The 18237-nt window shown below is 38.3% G+C and overlaps 1 protein-coding gene across 1 annotated transcript in view; it reads left to right on the top strand.

Moving 5' to 3' along the window:
- The first annotated feature begins 3966 nt into the window (after positions 1-3966).
- LOC139937716 (gamma-aminobutyric acid type B receptor subunit 2-like) overlaps positions 3967-18237 on the top strand; it is a 42554-nt gene continuing 28283 nt past the window's right edge. Inside the window, exons 1-5 of the mRNA XM_071933000.1 lie at positions 3967-4278; positions 7786-7923; positions 9312-9479; positions 15255-15362; positions 16901-16966. Coding sequence (XP_071789101.1) covers positions 3967-4278; positions 7786-7923; positions 9312-9479; positions 15255-15362; positions 16901-16966 — 792 coding nt within the window. The remainder of the gene's footprint in view (positions 4279-7785; positions 7924-9311; positions 9480-15254; positions 15363-16900; positions 16967-18237) is intronic.

Raw genomic sequence — 18237 nt, 5'->3', positions numbered from 1 at the left:
TTTCTCGAAAACTATGGCACTTCAGAGAGAGCCGTTTCTCACAATGTTTTATACCATCAACCTTTCCCCCTTATCTCGTCACCAAGAAAGGTTTTATGGCAATAATTATTTTGAGTAATTACCAATAGTGTCCACTGCCTTTAATTTGTCCTTAGTGCCAAATTGTACAGATCATAACCTATTCCTTTAACGTAAAAGAGTGAAAAACACCACCCTTTACATTTCGAGCTGTCCTCCCTACGGCTCTTCAAAAAGAGTGGTGGTTATTTCACTCTTTTAGAGGGGTTTCACTCCAGGACAGAGTGAAAGAATCACTCAAAAAGATGCAAACTTCAATCTAAAAGAGTGGAAGACCACTCGAAAAAGAGTTGTCCTTCATATGGCTCTTCAAAGAGTACTTTTTCACTCCGTTACATTAAGAGAGTAAGGTCCGTTATTTTCTTTCCAAATAAAAGCACCAAACATCAGAGCACCAGTCTTTATTAATAGTGTCCCTACACCTCTCGGCAAATAGTACCATTTATTTAGGGCCTGTGGGCCTTTTCGAAACCACGGCTTCGGCTTTGGATTCGGCTCAGCCTAGCTTGGCCCGCGATTATTTTGACAATTATTGCGCGTGCTTTGTGTATACGCACTCAGGGTTTCAGACGAGAGGACAGCCGAGTCCAAAGCCAAGCCGTTGATTCGAAAAGGGCATAATACATCCAAAATACCTAAAGCGGAGCGCTTCGATATACAGCAAGGCGCCATGTTTCTCTTTCAGCCTATTAATTTATGAACAACCCCCAGGTCACAATGGGCACAATTCCAACATCTGCATTCTTTTTCTTGGGTTCCTAAATCTGTCTTGAATATATTACTTTACGAGGCCGACGCTCTGTTTTTCTAACTATTGATGCAGACGCATCATCAGCGAGTCCCATCCATCGGTCCTGAAGAGACCGTGGGCATGGCTAACTCCAGCCGCAAGAGGGCGCACTATTATGAGCTAATACCCGTGACCGAAATAGCGGTTCCGGCTACGGCTACGACTTGATTTCTGCATCATCGTGCGATGAAGGACGTTCTTAATAACACCTTTAGCAACTACAGCCGTAGCTGTTAGCCGCCCTTTCAGATACGCCTTAACAACACTGCTCTCTATTTTTGTGTTGCCTACCAGTGCCTAAAAATAACCCACTATCGATCAATGACGTCAGGTGAAGGCATCAGCATTAGAACTTTTATAAACGTGAATAATAATTAACATCATGCATAATGTTAGGATACACTAAGTTGTAATACAAGACACTGGTCTTTGACAATTACGAAAGTATGATTTGCCTTTAACCGTTTAGCCACTGGACCGCCTAGCCGCCTAACGATATACTGTAGTGGTAGGAGGAAACCTTGCTAGCTTGTGTTTGTAGAAAAAAGGAACATCAAAAGAATCCTCGATAGTCATTATTAAGCTAATGAAGCTAATGATGGTGAAATAATTTAGCTCTTACCCCAACAAGACGCTCATTAGTAAACACAAAGGAAACTGTATTTATTCATCATTCATGATAATATTGTCGAAAACTCACGCCTTCGCATTTAATCAGTATAATCATTGAGTCAGATAAAAGCCTTGAAAAGCTATTGCGTCCATTTTATCCTTACAAACAAATATTCGCCATAAAAATTACCGTAGCCGTTTAACGAGAGACATGTATTATTCTCATGCGAACTTGTACTTTTATACAAATATCAAGGTTCAAATTGTGCATAAAAATAAACTCGGGCGGTGCAGGGACTAGAGGGTTAAAGCCCATTATGTTAAAAAATAACAGGAGATGCTTATAAGGTTAGAAAGTGCCTTTAAGTATGTGACGTCACAGGCCCCAATTATTAATCCACAATGAGTTTTAAGTTGTAATAGGTTTTTGAGTAATTGTCACTTCGCCTTTCACGACATGCAAATCGTTTGCCCTGTATCAGCCAGGTACATTCTCGAGTGCATGTATCAACCACATCGTGCTTAAAGGCAGTGGACACTATTGGTAATTACTCAAAATAATTATTAGCATAAAACCTTTCTTGGTAACGAGTAATAGGGAGAGGTTGATAGTACAAAACATTGCGAGAAACGGCTCCCTCTGAAGTGATGTAGTTTTCGAGAAAGAAGTAATTTTCCATGAATTTGATTTCGAGACCTCAGATTTAGAATTTTTGAGGTCTCAAAATCAACCATCTGAAAGCACTCAACTTCATGTGACCAAGGGTGTTTTTTCTTCCATTAATATCTCGCAACTTTGACGACCAATAATTGAGCACAAATTTTCACAGGTTTGTTCTTTTATGCATTTGTTGAGATACACCAAGTGAGAAGACCGGTCTTTGATAATTACCAATAGTGTCCAGTGTCTTTAAAAGCTAACCATCGCAATTCACCAAACATTGCATTCCTCGTTTTGAAGCGGGTCTACCTGAACAAACACATTCAAGAGTTACCCACTCAGAAGGAATTCGCTTTGCTTTTTTTTTAATTCTAAAAATCCTTTTCTGCGTGGTTGCCAGGCAGGAGAGAACCAATCTGATGCAATAGATGGGAAAATATACAGCTGTGTACTAAAGCCGAGCGGTTGACTGAGGATGGCGGTAAAATTGTTACGAGAGCAGAGTTGCTGATGAGCATGAGGCTGTGTAACTATTATGTTTTATGTACTCAGCCGGTGACAGCGAATACCCTAATTGGCGCGAAGAGTTTGGAGCTTCAATAAGAAGCAGTGTGGCTGACGGACGGTATTCATGTGCAAGTTTGCTCAACATTTTTGCCTAAAGGTAGAGTTGTACTTGTACAATTAATAACAACCGTATGGAGAGGGCAAGATATACCTAGTCACTGTATTGTAAAACATCAGGCCTACATAGTTGAGTTTAAAACCGGAAGTTTACTGCAATGGTACAGCGAGGCCATTCTACATTTTGGTAACTGTAGTGTTGCCTGGTCAACGACTGCACCTCCATTGTTTCTATGATGAATAATCTAGCCAAACGAAACAGAAGGCCTTTATAGTTCAGCAGCCAGCCAGAAGCTTATCTGAGAGTACAGCCGTGAGGCCAGTTTGAAATTTGGGCAAAGTGTTACTTCAGAGCCTGGTCAACGAGCACATTGTTTCGATGAGGAAAATAACCTGCAACCACTGAAGAACCAACCTAGCTATCCCACCTTACATTCATAAATACAATCAATGGATGATTAATGTGTCGTCATTCAATAGCATGAATGGTATGCACATCACCAACGCACGCAAGAAAAACTCAATAATAATATTGAAGTCATTCTACGTTGGGACACTTTGACTAATATAAAAACTTAAACTCGTGTGACCACTGGTGTGAGATGATTTTTTTTAGAATCTGCAATCGAGCGGCAGGATACCTCACGCAGTGTAAGTTCATGGACCACCCCAGCGGCTACCTCTCTTCCTAGCATATCACTATCATATCTTGGCTGGAGCTCGAAGACTACACCCGGGCCCAAAAGCCGATGGTCTCCGCACCACACCGTTACGGCATTTTGACTCCGTAAATCTACTTGTTTGTGCGAAGCATCCTTCTGAAAACATCTGAAGCTGTACGTATATCATAACAGTAAATTACAAGGATTGTTGCATCAAACCGGTAACCGGGCAAAGCTCGGTCCACGAGCCGCATTTTGAGGCCCTACTCTATAACAAAAAGGACGTGGGTTCGATTTCTGGCCGGGTCACCTTGTGGAACCTCCCCAGTCTGAACACCACACTACACGGCGGTGGATTTGTACAGGCAAGAACATAGCAAAATATTACCTCATCTTTACGCAGGGAAGATATTTCAATCCAATTCAAAACTCACAATTATTTCCAAAACTCACAAGATCATTTCTGCTATCAAGACACAACAATTCTCTCGTAGTAGTTTGGTGAGTTTGCATCCACCGTAAAAAAGACACCAACTGAAATGAGACCAGCTGTAATTTTGGCATTTTTCCCGTACTTAGTCCTTGCAACTCGTTCTTCAGTTCATAATGAATCGTCCGAAGACCCCGCGTCTGCGGCAGCTGCAGGGAACATCACCGTTACCACCATGGACCACGGAGCCGTGACTCTCCCGGTCAAGGTACCCCTCTACATCGGGGGTATGTTCCCCTACCAGACGGACCATGTGTTCGGCCGGGTTGAAGAGACGGTGAATGCCGCAATAGACCACGTCAATAATCTGGACGGTATACTCGATGGATATGAACTACGGATAAGAGGCAACTGGACAGAGGTAAGGTGCTTTCTTGAGAAGATCATAATCTTTCACATCAAAATTATAGGCAGTTAATCGTTGGTTCGAGTCCCACTCTAGTAAATTTGTCTTTATTCAACCCCCAAACCGTTCAAAATTATATAGGCAGTATCAAAGTAACATAAATTTTACCCCCCCCCCCTCTAGTGCAAAAAACAACCACAGACATGGGTTCGAACCCCACCTTCGTAATATGCCTGTGATTTGTTTTCACAGAACTTGGGAAAGTACGGAGTATACAGTGCTAACACACATCGGTGTAAGGGTGAAACCAAATTTAATAACCCCATGCATGATTTTTAAAAGCAATATCTTTTTCCTGGCACAGCGTTTCGTGGCCGAGTGGTCTAACGCATCGATAGTTCTTACGGTCGAGTTGTCTATACAAAATGTCCTTGGCCTAGTGGGGCATAACTGACATTTATATTGCGCAACACCTATACTCATTACCAGAATTATCAAAAATAAAGAGTTTTTTTTTTACAAATCACAAACAAATCAAGAAGGAATTAAAAGTTTGTTTAAATTCATTAAGTGAAAAAGATTGTCTAATACAAGAAGGGAAATATTCCATAGTTTTGAAGCAGCGTACACAAATGCCCGATCACCAAGGGTAACCCTTGAGGTTCACATGGTTGCTTTTTCCAACCAATTTCTGCCTCGTATTGTACTTCATATTTAAACCCTAATATTTTGCACCCATACTAATGCAGGTATCTTCACATTATCCCATCGCAAGTAAAGTAATGGTGTTCAGCAGCACACAATTAGATTTATTATTTATGTTCGAAGGGGTCAGGACCCGAAACTCTGCCATATCAGCATCCTTTATTGGACTGTACACAATTTGTCTGTCAAATGGTAGATGAAACCAAATTATGAAGTTTAATTAGTTAACCAAACAAGCTTAAATTAATTCAGCCAATACATAGACTTTTTATTTTAACAACACATGGTATAGGCATAAAACAAATCATTGGAAATTGCAAAACAAACACTTATAACCTATAGACAAAACCTGTCAGCATTGACAACGTGACAACGTAACAGAGGGACGTTGCCACCAAACGGGTCCCTCTCGGCAGGGGTTCAAGCATGACGTTGAAAAGAAAAAAAAACAACACCAATCTATGACCCTACCTTTAAAGGGTATAATGTACTTTTTCCAAACAAAAACACAATGTCCACAGATATACATTAAACTTACACAGTTTGAAGATTATGTTAGTAGAAAGCTTCTCTTGAAATTTTACTTACTGAGATGCTGTAGTTTTGGAGAAATGAGTAAAAGTAATAATTTTCGTCTCAGTTTTAGCATGTAAAAACGTATTAACCAGTTATGCTATGGTTTTGGTATAATATCATAACTGGTTAAGGGGATTTTATATGCTAAATAATTTTGGTCTCTTGAGACCAAAACTATTTTTTTGACTTGGTTTACTCATTTCTCAAAAACTACACAACCTTAGTTAGTAATATTTGAAGGGAAGCTTTCCACTATCATTATCTTCAAAACCCTGTAAGTTTAATGTAAATCTGTGGACATTTTGAAAAAGTACCCGAATCCTTTAAAGGCTTTGGACACTATTTTTATGCACGCAAAATAATTATTGCCATAAAAACTTACTACACCTGGAAATGAGCAACGGAGAGCTGTTGATGTATAAAATATTGTGAAAAAAAAAGGTAATTTCTTACTCAAATCTTGAGAGGCTTCAGGCCCGAAGTCTTTTTAACATTCTGGTTTGCATCTATTAAAAGCACACATATTAAACTTGTGCAACAATTTTGTTTCTCTCTCTCATTATTTAGTGCAACTTCGATGACCAGTTGAGTAAAAAGTTTCTCAGTTGTGTTATTTTATGCATATGTTGGGATACACCCAAGTTGTATACTGGTCTTTGGCAAATCAAATGATTGAGTCCAGTGTCTCTTAGAGACACTTGTGTCGATTTCACAAAGAGTTAGGACTAGTCCTAACTTAGGACTAGTCCTAGGAGATATACAAATTGCATGGATAGTCCTACGTTAGGACGAGGAACTGGTCCTAAATCGAGATAAGACTAGTCCTAATTCTTTGTGAAATCCACCCCAGGGCACTGATTTTGACTAATTGTCAAAGACCAGTCTTCTCTCTTGGTGTATCTCAACATATGCAAAAAATAACAAACCTGTGAAAATTTGAACTCAATTGGTCGTCGAAGTTGCGAGATAATAATGAAAGAAGAAAAAAACACCCTTGTCACACGAAGTTGTGTGCTTTCATATGCTTGATTTCGAGACCTCAAAATCTAATTCGGAGGTCTCGAAATCAAATTCGTGGAAAATTACTTCTTTCTCGAAAAACTACGTGGCTTCAGAGGGAGCCGTTTCTCACAATGTTTTATACTATCAACAGCTCCCCATTACCCGTTATCAAGTAAGTTTTTATGGTCATGTTTTTTTTCGTATAATCATTGGAAATGACTCTGAAAATCAATGGCAATACAAACTTGCTTGGTAAGAAGTAGCAGCTATGAATAGTATGATGCATTTTGAAAAACTTTCACCGTGAAGTACTACGGTTATGAACATTGATATCGCTCTAATCCCCGAAATTTTAAGGCCGAGAAGCGATACTGTCAGTAACGTTTCTCAGATTATGTATTGCAGTACCAGATTTTTCTTCCTGCGTGGACAAAACCGCTACAAACTTTTGCAATTATCTCAAAACGCTACCATTTTTGCAATTATAATATAGAATTGAAACATATAGGGTCCAACTACCAAACGTATACAATCCCTTTAATGTACGTTTTTATTTCTTAAGTAAAACGAAGAGACTCTCAATGAAATTAAAAAACTAAGCCCCTTTTGTTTTATTAATTCAAATTGTTTGTAATTGATGCCAATGACACAATTAGTTTTGAAAAAGCCAATTTCATTGATTACTGTTTTTTTTTTTTGGTTCTCATTTAACGAGGTGAAATGGTTGGACTTGGTCGAGCATACATAATTGGTTAACATGTTGTTCCATTGTGTATGTAAAAGTCCTGCGCAATTCATGGCTTGCAAACATAAAAGGGTAATTTATAAAATGGTCATTACTTGTTTTACCGATCCCAATTACAACATCCAATCATTGTTGTAGTATAAACCTGCTACTAATTTCAGGAATCGAGCTAGGGTTTTGTCACTGGGCATGCCTCAGTGGTCTTGTGGCTATCGGCATTCTGTTCTAGAATGCAGGGTTGGGGGTTCAAATCCCACCTGAGTGGCAACACTTTGAGAGGAGCTGCGGCTAGCCGGTTTTAGTAAGGTTGGTGGCTGGTCGCTGTCGATAGGGGGGATCCACCAACTAAGGTCATTACCACGCAGTTATTGCCATTAAAAAAAAATACCTTAATCCTTATTCGACCAGAAAAAACTTCGGTGAACGTCTTCAGAAATTGTGGTTTTTAAACTCTCTGAGGTACCTTTTGATGTTTGTTTTAATATCTTTGACAGGGTAAACCGGACCTAGCCCTGCGGCTGTTGTATGACTTTATTTATGTCGACCCTCCGATCCTGATGTCATGGGGCCCGATGCTTTCCAGCGATGCTGTCGTCGTCAATGAGGTCGCGTCCAAGTACAACATCATCCAGGTAATAGTTGCTGACTTCTGTGGTGCAGGAATACACTATAATATATTTCCCCGTTTTGTTACTGTTGTAAATTTTTCATTTCCAGTTATAACTCAAGTTCTGCTCTAACATGAAGAATGTCAAGTCGTAGCCGAGGTTTGGTGGAAAGTTTCCCATCTTCATTTGGTGCTCGATAAGGCATGGGACACCCCTCATTTTGTGGAAGGCACTAAAAACTAACCTCTACAGCGGTTCGGAACTTTTCGTGTGCTCTCGGAACATTCCGGCACGGTTCGCGACGATCCCCCACGCAGCAGGTTTGGGGAGTTGTTACATAAGAGTGGACTAACCACTAGGACCTGATTGTTAATGATTTCATGTCTAAAAGATGCAAGTACTGCTTCAGACCTCTTTATTCAAGTACATTTGTAGCAGCAGGTTTGGGGAGTTGTTACATAAGAGTGGACTAACCACTGGGACCTGGTTGTTTATATTTTCATGTTTAAAAGATGCAAGCACTGCTTCAGACCTCTTTATTCAAGTACATTTGTAGCAGCAGGTTTGGGGAGTTGTTACATAAGAGTGGACTAACCACTAGGACCTGGTTGTTACTATTTTCATGTCTAAAAGATGCAAGCATATGCAAAATGACGTCATAAGGTCATTCTCGCTCGGGAATTCTCCGATGGGCCGAACCGCTGTGGAGTTTAGTATTTAGTGCCTTCATTGTGTTCTGGGAATGTCAATAATTCTTTTGAGGATTGTAGTGGGGGTGCAAGGGGTAACTTCTGTACAACAAAAACATTCTTGTTTGTGAAACGTCCCCGTCAAACTCTAGCATACCATGCCAACATGACCGTTTTCCAACATGAACAGTTTACTTTTCAAAGTAAGGCCGGGTTTAAGAATAATGCTTCTAGTTTTCCGCAACATAAAATAACGGACTACTGTTTTAAAACTCAGTGTACACTCGGTGTTCTATATAGTACCACAGCCACAGTCATGGGTACGCATTGTTTGTGTCTATTTTACATGGACAACAGTTTGAAAATCACTGCTGAAGCAGTTATCTCATTATCATTTTAAAATAGTTTGTATGCCAATGATGGATAAAGAGTATTTTATACAAGATCTGCAAATAGTTGGTGTCTTTGTAACAAAAAGTGTACCCATGATTGTATCTAGTTGTTATCACCCTGTCATCCCACTCTTTACTCGTTGCCTTAGCGATGGTTCCACGTCGAACTCTAGCATACCCACATATTTTCCAACATGAACAGTGTGCTTTTAAAAGTAAGGTTATACGACAAATTCCACTCCCGCCTTTGCCTGTTCAGCGACTTAATATTGTTTTAAAACTAAATGTTCTAAGTTTAATCACCCAACTCTTTCCTCTTCTCTCGTTGCAGGCAACCCTAGCTAGCTCACCAACCATTTTGGACCATTCTCGTTTTCCTCTCACCATTCGCCTTGGTATAAAGGAAGACGATCTAAACCAACCTCGGCTGGCTCTAATGAAGAGAATGGGATGGAAGAAAGCCGCTATTGTATTCGAAGACATTGAGTACTTTCGCTCGGTAAGTTTTCCCTTGCGTCAAAACGACAGTGTTTTGAAGCTGCACATTCGATGTGTGGACATTGTGAGAACAAAAAGAGGTCCACGTATAATACCGTTATCACGCTGCATCCATCTTGGTCATGTTCCTTGTATCGAATAACTAAAATGAATGCTAATAATCATTTTGTAAATAGGAACCAGACTACTTTGTTCTTCCAGCCTCGGTTTTGTTATATCAATGTGGAAATTCGAGACGGCTCCACCATGATAAAGGTCTTTTACAAGGGACTTGAAACACTATGTGGACTTACCAAATTGAGCTCTGTTTTGCAGTCTGTGGACATTCCTCTGTTATGTACACATAAAGGCAGTGGACACTATTGGTAATCGTCAAAGACTAGCCTTCACACTTGGTGAATCTCAACATATGCATAAAATAACAAACCTGTGAAAATTTGAGCTCAATCGGTCATCGAACTTGCGAGATAATAATGAAAGAAAAAACACCCTTGTCACACGAAGTTGTGTGCGTTTAGATGGTTGATTTCGAGACCTCAAGTTCTAAATCTGAGGTCTCGAAATCAAATCTGTGGAAATTACTTCTTGCTCGAAAACTATGGCACTTCAGAGGGAGCCGTTTCACACAATGTTTTAGCCCTCTAGTCCCTGCACCGCCCGAGTTTGCCGAAATGATTTTTCAAGATTCTTGCCGTAAACTACTGGAATCATAGTTCAACATTTTCCAAGGCTGATTATTTATAAATAAATGCACAATTTGTGACCCTTTCGGTGATATTTGTACAAGTCCTCAATGGGGGGGGGGGGGGGGGGGGGACACACAATAAACCCCCTCGTTAAACGCCTGCGGTAATATTTATGGCGATTATTTTTGTATAATGATAAAATGGACACAATAGCTTTTCAAGGCTTTTATCTGGCTCAATGCTGATTATTTGCGAAGGCGTTAGTTTTCGACAATATCACCATAAATGATAAAAATACAGTTTCCTTTGTGTTTAAAATGAGCGTTTTGTTGGGTAGGAGCTAAAATTATTTCATCATCATTAGCTTCGACAAGTCAACTGTGAAGGGATGAATCAATAATGATCTATAAAAACTAGATGGATTCACCAATGCGTAGACCTATTAATGACTATCTAGTTTTATTTTGATGTTTCTTTTTTTTTCTACAAACAAAAGCTATAGCGAGGTTTCCTCCTATACCGCATTGGACAGTGTATCACTTTAGGTGGCTGATGGGCGGTCCAGCGGCTAAATGGTTATACCATCAACCTCACCCCATTACTCGTCACCAAGAAAGGTTTTATGCTAATAATTATTTTGAGTGATTACTAATAGTGTCCACTGCCTTTAAGGAAAAAAATCCCTTTCTTCAAAGTGCGTCAGTCCATATAGTTTTTCAAATCCCTACACAACAATATGTGACTGGTATCTTACACACCTTTGCTAAGCAGAGATTTTCTGCTTATAGGCAGCTCAATGAAATTTCGCCTAGTCGACAAAGCAGGATGGCAGGTGTGGTGTTCTTGGAGTGGGAAAGGGCCAAGCATTGATTGCCTATTTGAAGTCTTGTTGTTATTATCCCCCTTGCTGAGGAGCAGACACCCCACAGACACTCGATGGGTATCGACCAAGGGATGAACAAATCTAGGTCAACAGCGTAAAGGAGAGGCGTAGTCGAGGAGGCACATGAGGGTACTTACCCTTTCCCCAATAACGCCCATGTCTCCAGGTGCCTCTTTTTGAAATCTGGGAATTCGAAATTAAAAAGTACCAGATTAAAATGGGAATTGTTTAAAACCATTGATGTTAGTAACTTCAGTTTTTAAAAATGTACACGCTGCAAAATCTGGGTTATTAAAGATTACACAGTTATTATTACTATTATTATTATTATTATTATTATTACTATTATTATTATTATTATTATTATTATTATTATTATTATTATTATTATTATTATTATTATTATTATTATTATTATTATTATTATTATTATTATTATTATTATTATTATTATTATTATTATTATTATTATTATTATTATTATTATTATTATTATTATTATTATTATTATTATTATTATTATTATTATTATTATTATTATTATTATTATTATTATTATTATTATTATTATTATTATTATTATTATTATTATTATTATTATTATTATTATTATTATTATTATTATTATTATTATTATTATTATTATTATTATTATTATTATTATTATTATTATTATTATTATTATTATTATTATTATTATTATTATTATTATTATTATTATTATTATTATTATTATTATTATTATTATTATTATTATTATTATTATTATTATTATTTATTCGGCCAAGATTTCAACAAACAGTACAAGATACAATATTACCATACTAAAGAAAGATAACAGTATAAGAAACAATGAGTGTAAACTTATGACGCCTAGAACAATTGTAAGCCAATGATTGAATGAGACAGAGCACTGGCAATCAAGCAAGACAATTATAAAAACAGACAGCAAGCCCATTCTAAGATGGCCAGGATTAATACAAGTGAACCTAACCACTGTGACTCGAAAGCCTATCAATCCAATCTTAAAGGAACACGTTGCCTTGGATCGGTCGAGTTGGTCTTTGAAAAGCGTCTGTAACCGTTTTTTATAAAATGCATATGGGTAGAAAGATGTTGTAAAAGTAGAATACAATGATCCACACAAACATGCCTCGAAATTGCGTGGTTTTCCTTTTACCTCGTCGACTAACACGTCGGCCATTTATGGGGGTCAAAATTTTGACTACCATAAATGGCCGACCATGTTAGTTCGCACAGTATAAGGAAAACCACGCAATTTCGAGGCAAACTTGTGTGGATCATTGTATTCTACTTTTAAAACATCTTTCAACCATATGCATTTTATAAAAAACGGTTACAAACGCTTTTGTTTTGACCAACTCGTCCGATCCAAGGCAACGTGTTCCTTTAAAATAGCAATAGAATCTTTAACAAACATTTAAAAACAGTAAAGATAAACTTTGGAAAATATTATAAATATTAAGAACAAAATAAATATGTATATGTTAAGAAAAACCTATTTATATGTAGCAAGATTATTTGGAAGTGCACATTTGAGTTTAAAAAAGCTGACCTAAAAACAATGAACAAATGAGGAAATAAAAATATAGAAATTAAGAAAAGGGCTAATCTTTATCAACAGACAAATAAAAAACAATTTGGACAAACTCTACAGGTTCTGGAAGTGCTGACACATGTATCTTTTAAAACAATTGTATGAATCGAGGGTGAGGGAGTTGCAGATATTTGTTGGCAGACCGCTCCAAACACGAGGGAAAGAATGAACTGAAGTGTTTTTTAGGCTGAGGGTTCTACCATACAAATGGTTGAATACGAGTGTATCGGTTTGTCGGGTATTGACAGAGGTATTCAAGTTGATGATGGGACAATTAATTAAACCAAATAAACAACTAGTGGTGAATTGCACAATGAGTCTTTGTCGTCTGGATTCAAGCGTTTGCCAGTTTAGAGTTTTGAGTCTGTCCTCGTACGACATTGCACCTCGTTGTTGCCTAAGGAACATCCTCATAGCTGTCCTTTGGACACGTTCAAGTTTTGCTGAAACTGTTGTAGTATATGGGCACCATGCAGGCAGCCCATACTCAAGAATAGGTAATAAAAAAAATACCACAGAGAAATAATTCCATCTGAAAGCTTACTGATAATTGTAAAGTACACACCACAAGCAATCCGCAAGAGGAAAACAAAATCCCTCTGAAGAAAGTTCAATAATTGTAAGTTCATACCAATACCGATCCTCAAGAGAAATATTTCTATCTGAAAGCTCGCTGATTATAAAGTTCCCACATACGCATCCTCCAGACAAATTCTAAGTTGTGCGTTGACGTACATTACTATAGACAGTATTAAAGAGAGAATTAAACACCAAAGTGTGTAAAAATAACGCCAATCCAATCGTGTTGGCACAAAGTAGTGTTATATTAACACTTTGTCTACGTTGTATATTAAATTCTATTTTGGTGGAATCTATCATCGTGACACCCATTGTGTCAATTTGAACACCCCAGTTTCGCAGTGCATGATTGTGTTTGTTTTACCGCCACGTCATTATAGACCTTTATCATGGTGCAGCCATCTTGAATTTTCCTCATTGGTATCAATGTAACCACTGGAAAACAAAATAGTGTGGTTCCTATTTGCAAAATGATTATAAGCATTCATTATTGTTATTTGATACAAGGAGCATGACCAAGATGGAGGCAGCATGATAGGTATATTACCACACGGTGCAATCCCGTGTATCCCCCTCGAAAATACTTTAATTTAGCAGATGTCTTATAACAAATTAGAGTAAATTCATTCCCCCAAATCTTCAAAGGCCAGCATGTCTTTGGTTTTCAACAGTGTTTCAGGTGGAAAATATTTCGCTGGAGGATGCGTATGTGGGAACTTTATAATCAGTTAGCTTTCAGATGGAAATATTTCTCTGGAGGATCGGTATCGGTATAAACTTACAATCAGTGAACTTTCTTCAGAGGGATATTTTTCCTCTTGCGGATTGCTTTTGGTGTGTACTTTACAATTATCAGTAAGCTCTCAGATGGAAGTATTTCCCCGTTGTATTGTTGGGCCTACTGGTATAAACTTACTAATTAGTGGGCTTTCAGAGGTAAATATTTCTCTGGAGGATCGGTAGGCCTACTGGTATGAACTTTACAATTAGTGCGATTTTATTCAGAGGTAAATATTTCTCTGGAGGATCGGTAGGCCTATTGGTATGAACTTTAGAATTAGTGCGATTTTATTCAGAGGTAAATATTTCTCTGGAGGATCGGTAGGCCTACTGGTATGAACTTTAGAATTAGTGCTATTTTATTCAGAGGTAAATATTTCTCTGAAGGATCGGTACTTGAATATAATTATCAGTGAGCTTTCAGATATAAATATTTCTATGGATGATTGGTACTGGTATGCACTATAATATAATCAGTGAGTTTTCAGAGGGAAATATTTCTCTAGGGATCGGTAGGCCTACTGGTATGACTTTTAGAATCAATGAGCTTTCTTTAGACGGAATATTGCTCTGGAGGATCGGTACTGCACTGGTGTGTACTTTATAATTATCAGTGAGCGTTCAGATGGATATATTTATCTGAATCATTGGTATTGGTATGAACTTTAGAATCAATGAGCTTGTTTTAGACGGGAAAATTTCACTGGAGGATCGGTACTGCACTGGTGTGTACTTTATAATTATCAGTGAGCTTTCAGATGGAAATACTAATCTGGATCATTGGTGTTGGTATGAACTTTATAATCAGTGTGCTTTCTTCGGAGGTAAATGGCTGATGTATGCGCCGTAGCACCTTGTAAACCCTTATAAGGTGCTAAATAATTGGGTCTCAGAATTTATCTCTGTAATAACCTACCTTTCTGAAAGTTTGTATATCTCAGCGCCTTGAGTACCTTCTTTGGTAGATACGTGTGCTACTATAAGACTTCGATATTATTATTATTAAATAGTTATCCGGATGATGGGTACTGGTCATGTACTTTAGAATCAGTGAGCTTTCAGGGGGAAATATTTCTTTGCAGGATCGGTACTGTGCTTTATAATCTATGGGCTTCAATGGGGAAATATTTCTCTGGTTGATAAACTCCGAGAGTTTTCAAATGAATGCTGTATAGTAGAAGAATTGCTAAATTGCTAATGACCGACATCACACATGTATCTTTGTAACAGAACATTCTTGATCTTGAGTACACGTTGACTAACGGAGGGATAACCATACTGACTGTAGAGGCAATTACAGATAAAGACCAGCATCAAGCGCAAATTAAAAACCTTCAGGTGAGTCCATTCGTTGAATTAATTTAATTATATTGGCGTGTCGAGCGAAAAAGAACACCGGACTCAAAAGCTCGGGTGTTTCTAGTCTTGAAATCAAGTCGGTAATTGTTAAGCGCGGTGAAGTTACGGGGCGGTACACACAGATCCCAGTATGTGTGTGAGTCATCAGTCTGACCTTGTCACGCGCTACCCACGACCGTTGCATGAACGATAATCGCACTGTGACTGTTGCATGAACGGCAGAATGTGTGTTGGGGGCAGCGACAACGACTTGTCATCAAGTCTAGGGTGTTTCTGATCAGCAGAGTGTGGTTTAGTAGTACACTAAAGTGTACTGGTGTCTTGCCTCGCCTTCAACCTCTTGTACCTCGGTTCGAATCCCACCCAACAGAGGCACCATATGAATTGGGTTTTCAATCCCTACTTCACCGCGTGGGTTTTCCATGAAATAATTCTCTGTGGTTTTCCCCCAACATCTAAAAACCGCTTCACTGTCTTCTCTCTTCACGTTTGGCTCTTATAAGAGCGTTGAGAATACTATATCCACAACTTATATTGCTGCGATCTTCGGATGGGACTGAAAGCCGTAGGTCCCGTGTGTTGTGTAATACACGTAAAGGAACACATATCATTAATAAATGCAGTTGAGACACCCTTCGGGTATATAAAGCGCTATATAAATATCGACTATTATTTTAAAGAGAAGGGGTTCGCCCCGGTTTTCATTGCTGGATTGGCTGCATATCGCACCACAGCCGATTGTAAACCATTACATGGTGCCATAAGGTCTGATTTAAAGGCACTGGACACTATTGGTAATTACTCAAAATAATTTTAAGCGTAAAATCTTACTTGGTATCGAGTAATGGTGGAGAGTTCGATAGTATAAAACATTGTGAGCAACAGCTCCCTCTGAAGTAACGTAGTTTTTGAGAAAGAAGTATTTTTCCACGAATTTGATTTCGAGACCTCAGATTTAGAATTTGAGGTCTCGAAATGAAGCATCTAAAAGCACACAACTTCGTGTGACAATGGTGTTTTTTCTTTATCATTATCTCGCAGCATCGACGACCAATTAAGCTCAAATTTTCACAGGTTTGTAATACTTTATGCATCCGTGAGATACACCAAGTGAGAATACTGGTCTTTGATAATTACCAATAGTGTCCAGTGTATTTAACACGCCGCAGCTCCACATATAGCTTGCAGGAAATACAAGATTTTAGGAATTTGTTTAAAACTTGGAAGTGGGAGGTCGCATTAGCCAATGAATGAGGTTTTGGCGTTATACACAATTTAGGAGCAGCGTATGAACATGCATGGTCTCCAGCTTTCCACTTTGGAAAATATAGGGTAATCCGCCATGACGGGCACAGGTTGCAAACATAAATTGAATTCTATATTGCGAAGGACGAAAGGATGGTGGAAAATCTCACCTGAAATCACACTAACAGTTCCTAAATGGAGGGGGTCATTGTTGAATGTTTTTTGAAAGAATGAAAATATTGATTACTTTTCCCTCCTTCGACCCCCATCAGAATCACGACGCAAGGATCATCTTCGCCCATTTCTACGAGAGGCCGGCCTCGAAATTCTTCTGCGAGGTAAGCAGAAAAAAACACATCCATTTATATATTAATTTGCAACTCAAACATCCCGGAGTGTATGTATACATGGATTGCTACTTTCCATGCCCTACTTTCCATTGTGCTCCATGGTATCACATTCTCCCTGTGCCTTGATACACAGAACAATAGTCTCCATTCATAACGTTATCATGCGATTCAATAGTGAAAGGCGACGGAGTCAGTGTTAAGTAGGATTTGAAACTTTGCATGGTGGAGATAAGATATAGAAGAGTTTGCGGTAACACCATGTAATAACAATCTCTAAGTGAGTTGGGGTGGTTCTGAAAAGAACCGTTGGGTCAGGTGTTGTGTACAAAACGACCCGTGGAAAGTCTACCAGCAATATCAGTTTGATTTACTACATTCCCCATGTGAGTTGGTACAGCACTGCACACAATACCAAAGCTATTGTCTCCATTCAAGACGCTATTACGCGTTTCATATTGAATGACTCGTTACTATAAATAGTGAACGGAGACAAAGTCAGGTATTGTGTACAAAACGACCCGTGGAAAGAATACGAGTAATAGCAGTTACATTGACTACATCCCCCATGTGAGTTGGTACAGCACTGCACTCTATACCAGAACTATTGTCTCTATTCAAGACGCTATTACGCGATTCATATTGAATACATAACTCGTTACTATAAATAGTGAACGGAGACAAAGTCAGGTATTGTGTATATTACAAAACGACCCGTGGAAAGAATACGAGTAATAGCAGTTACATTGACTACATTCCCCATGTGAGTTGGTACAGCACTGCACACTTTACCAAAACTATTGTCTCTATTCAAGACGCTATTACGCGTTTCATATTGAATACATGACTCGTTACTATAAATAGTGAACGGCGACAAAGTCAGGTGTTGTGTAGAAAACGACCCGTGGAAAGTCTATAAACAATTAACAATTAGATTGTAACCCCCCCATACACACACACACATACACACACACAAATCTGCAAGGTGAAGGTTGTTCTAGACAGAAGAGCAATGCCAGTGATAACAAACGTGTTTCAAATAATTGAGGACGATTGACGTCCGTAAAAAATGTTTTTGACTGTGTTCATTTTTTGATAGTTTTCTCCGAATGTTGAATTCGTAGAAGGTGACCTTAATATCAACTGCTATACTTGTTATTATTAATTGTTATAACTGTAGATTTATTAGATACAAATTTCCTTATCAAATTTGAAATTGTATCGGAAGAGATAGTTGCAAAAAAAGCAAAGCGATCAAATGA

This window comes from Asterias amurensis, chromosome 5 (assembly GCF_032118995.1).
Source record: "Asterias amurensis chromosome 5, ASM3211899v1".
Taxonomy (NCBI): domain Eukaryota; kingdom Metazoa; phylum Echinodermata; class Asteroidea; order Forcipulatida; family Asteriidae; genus Asterias; species Asterias amurensis.
The sequence above is the reverse complement of the archived record's forward strand: the minus strand, read 5'-3'. Positions and strand labels throughout refer to the sequence as shown.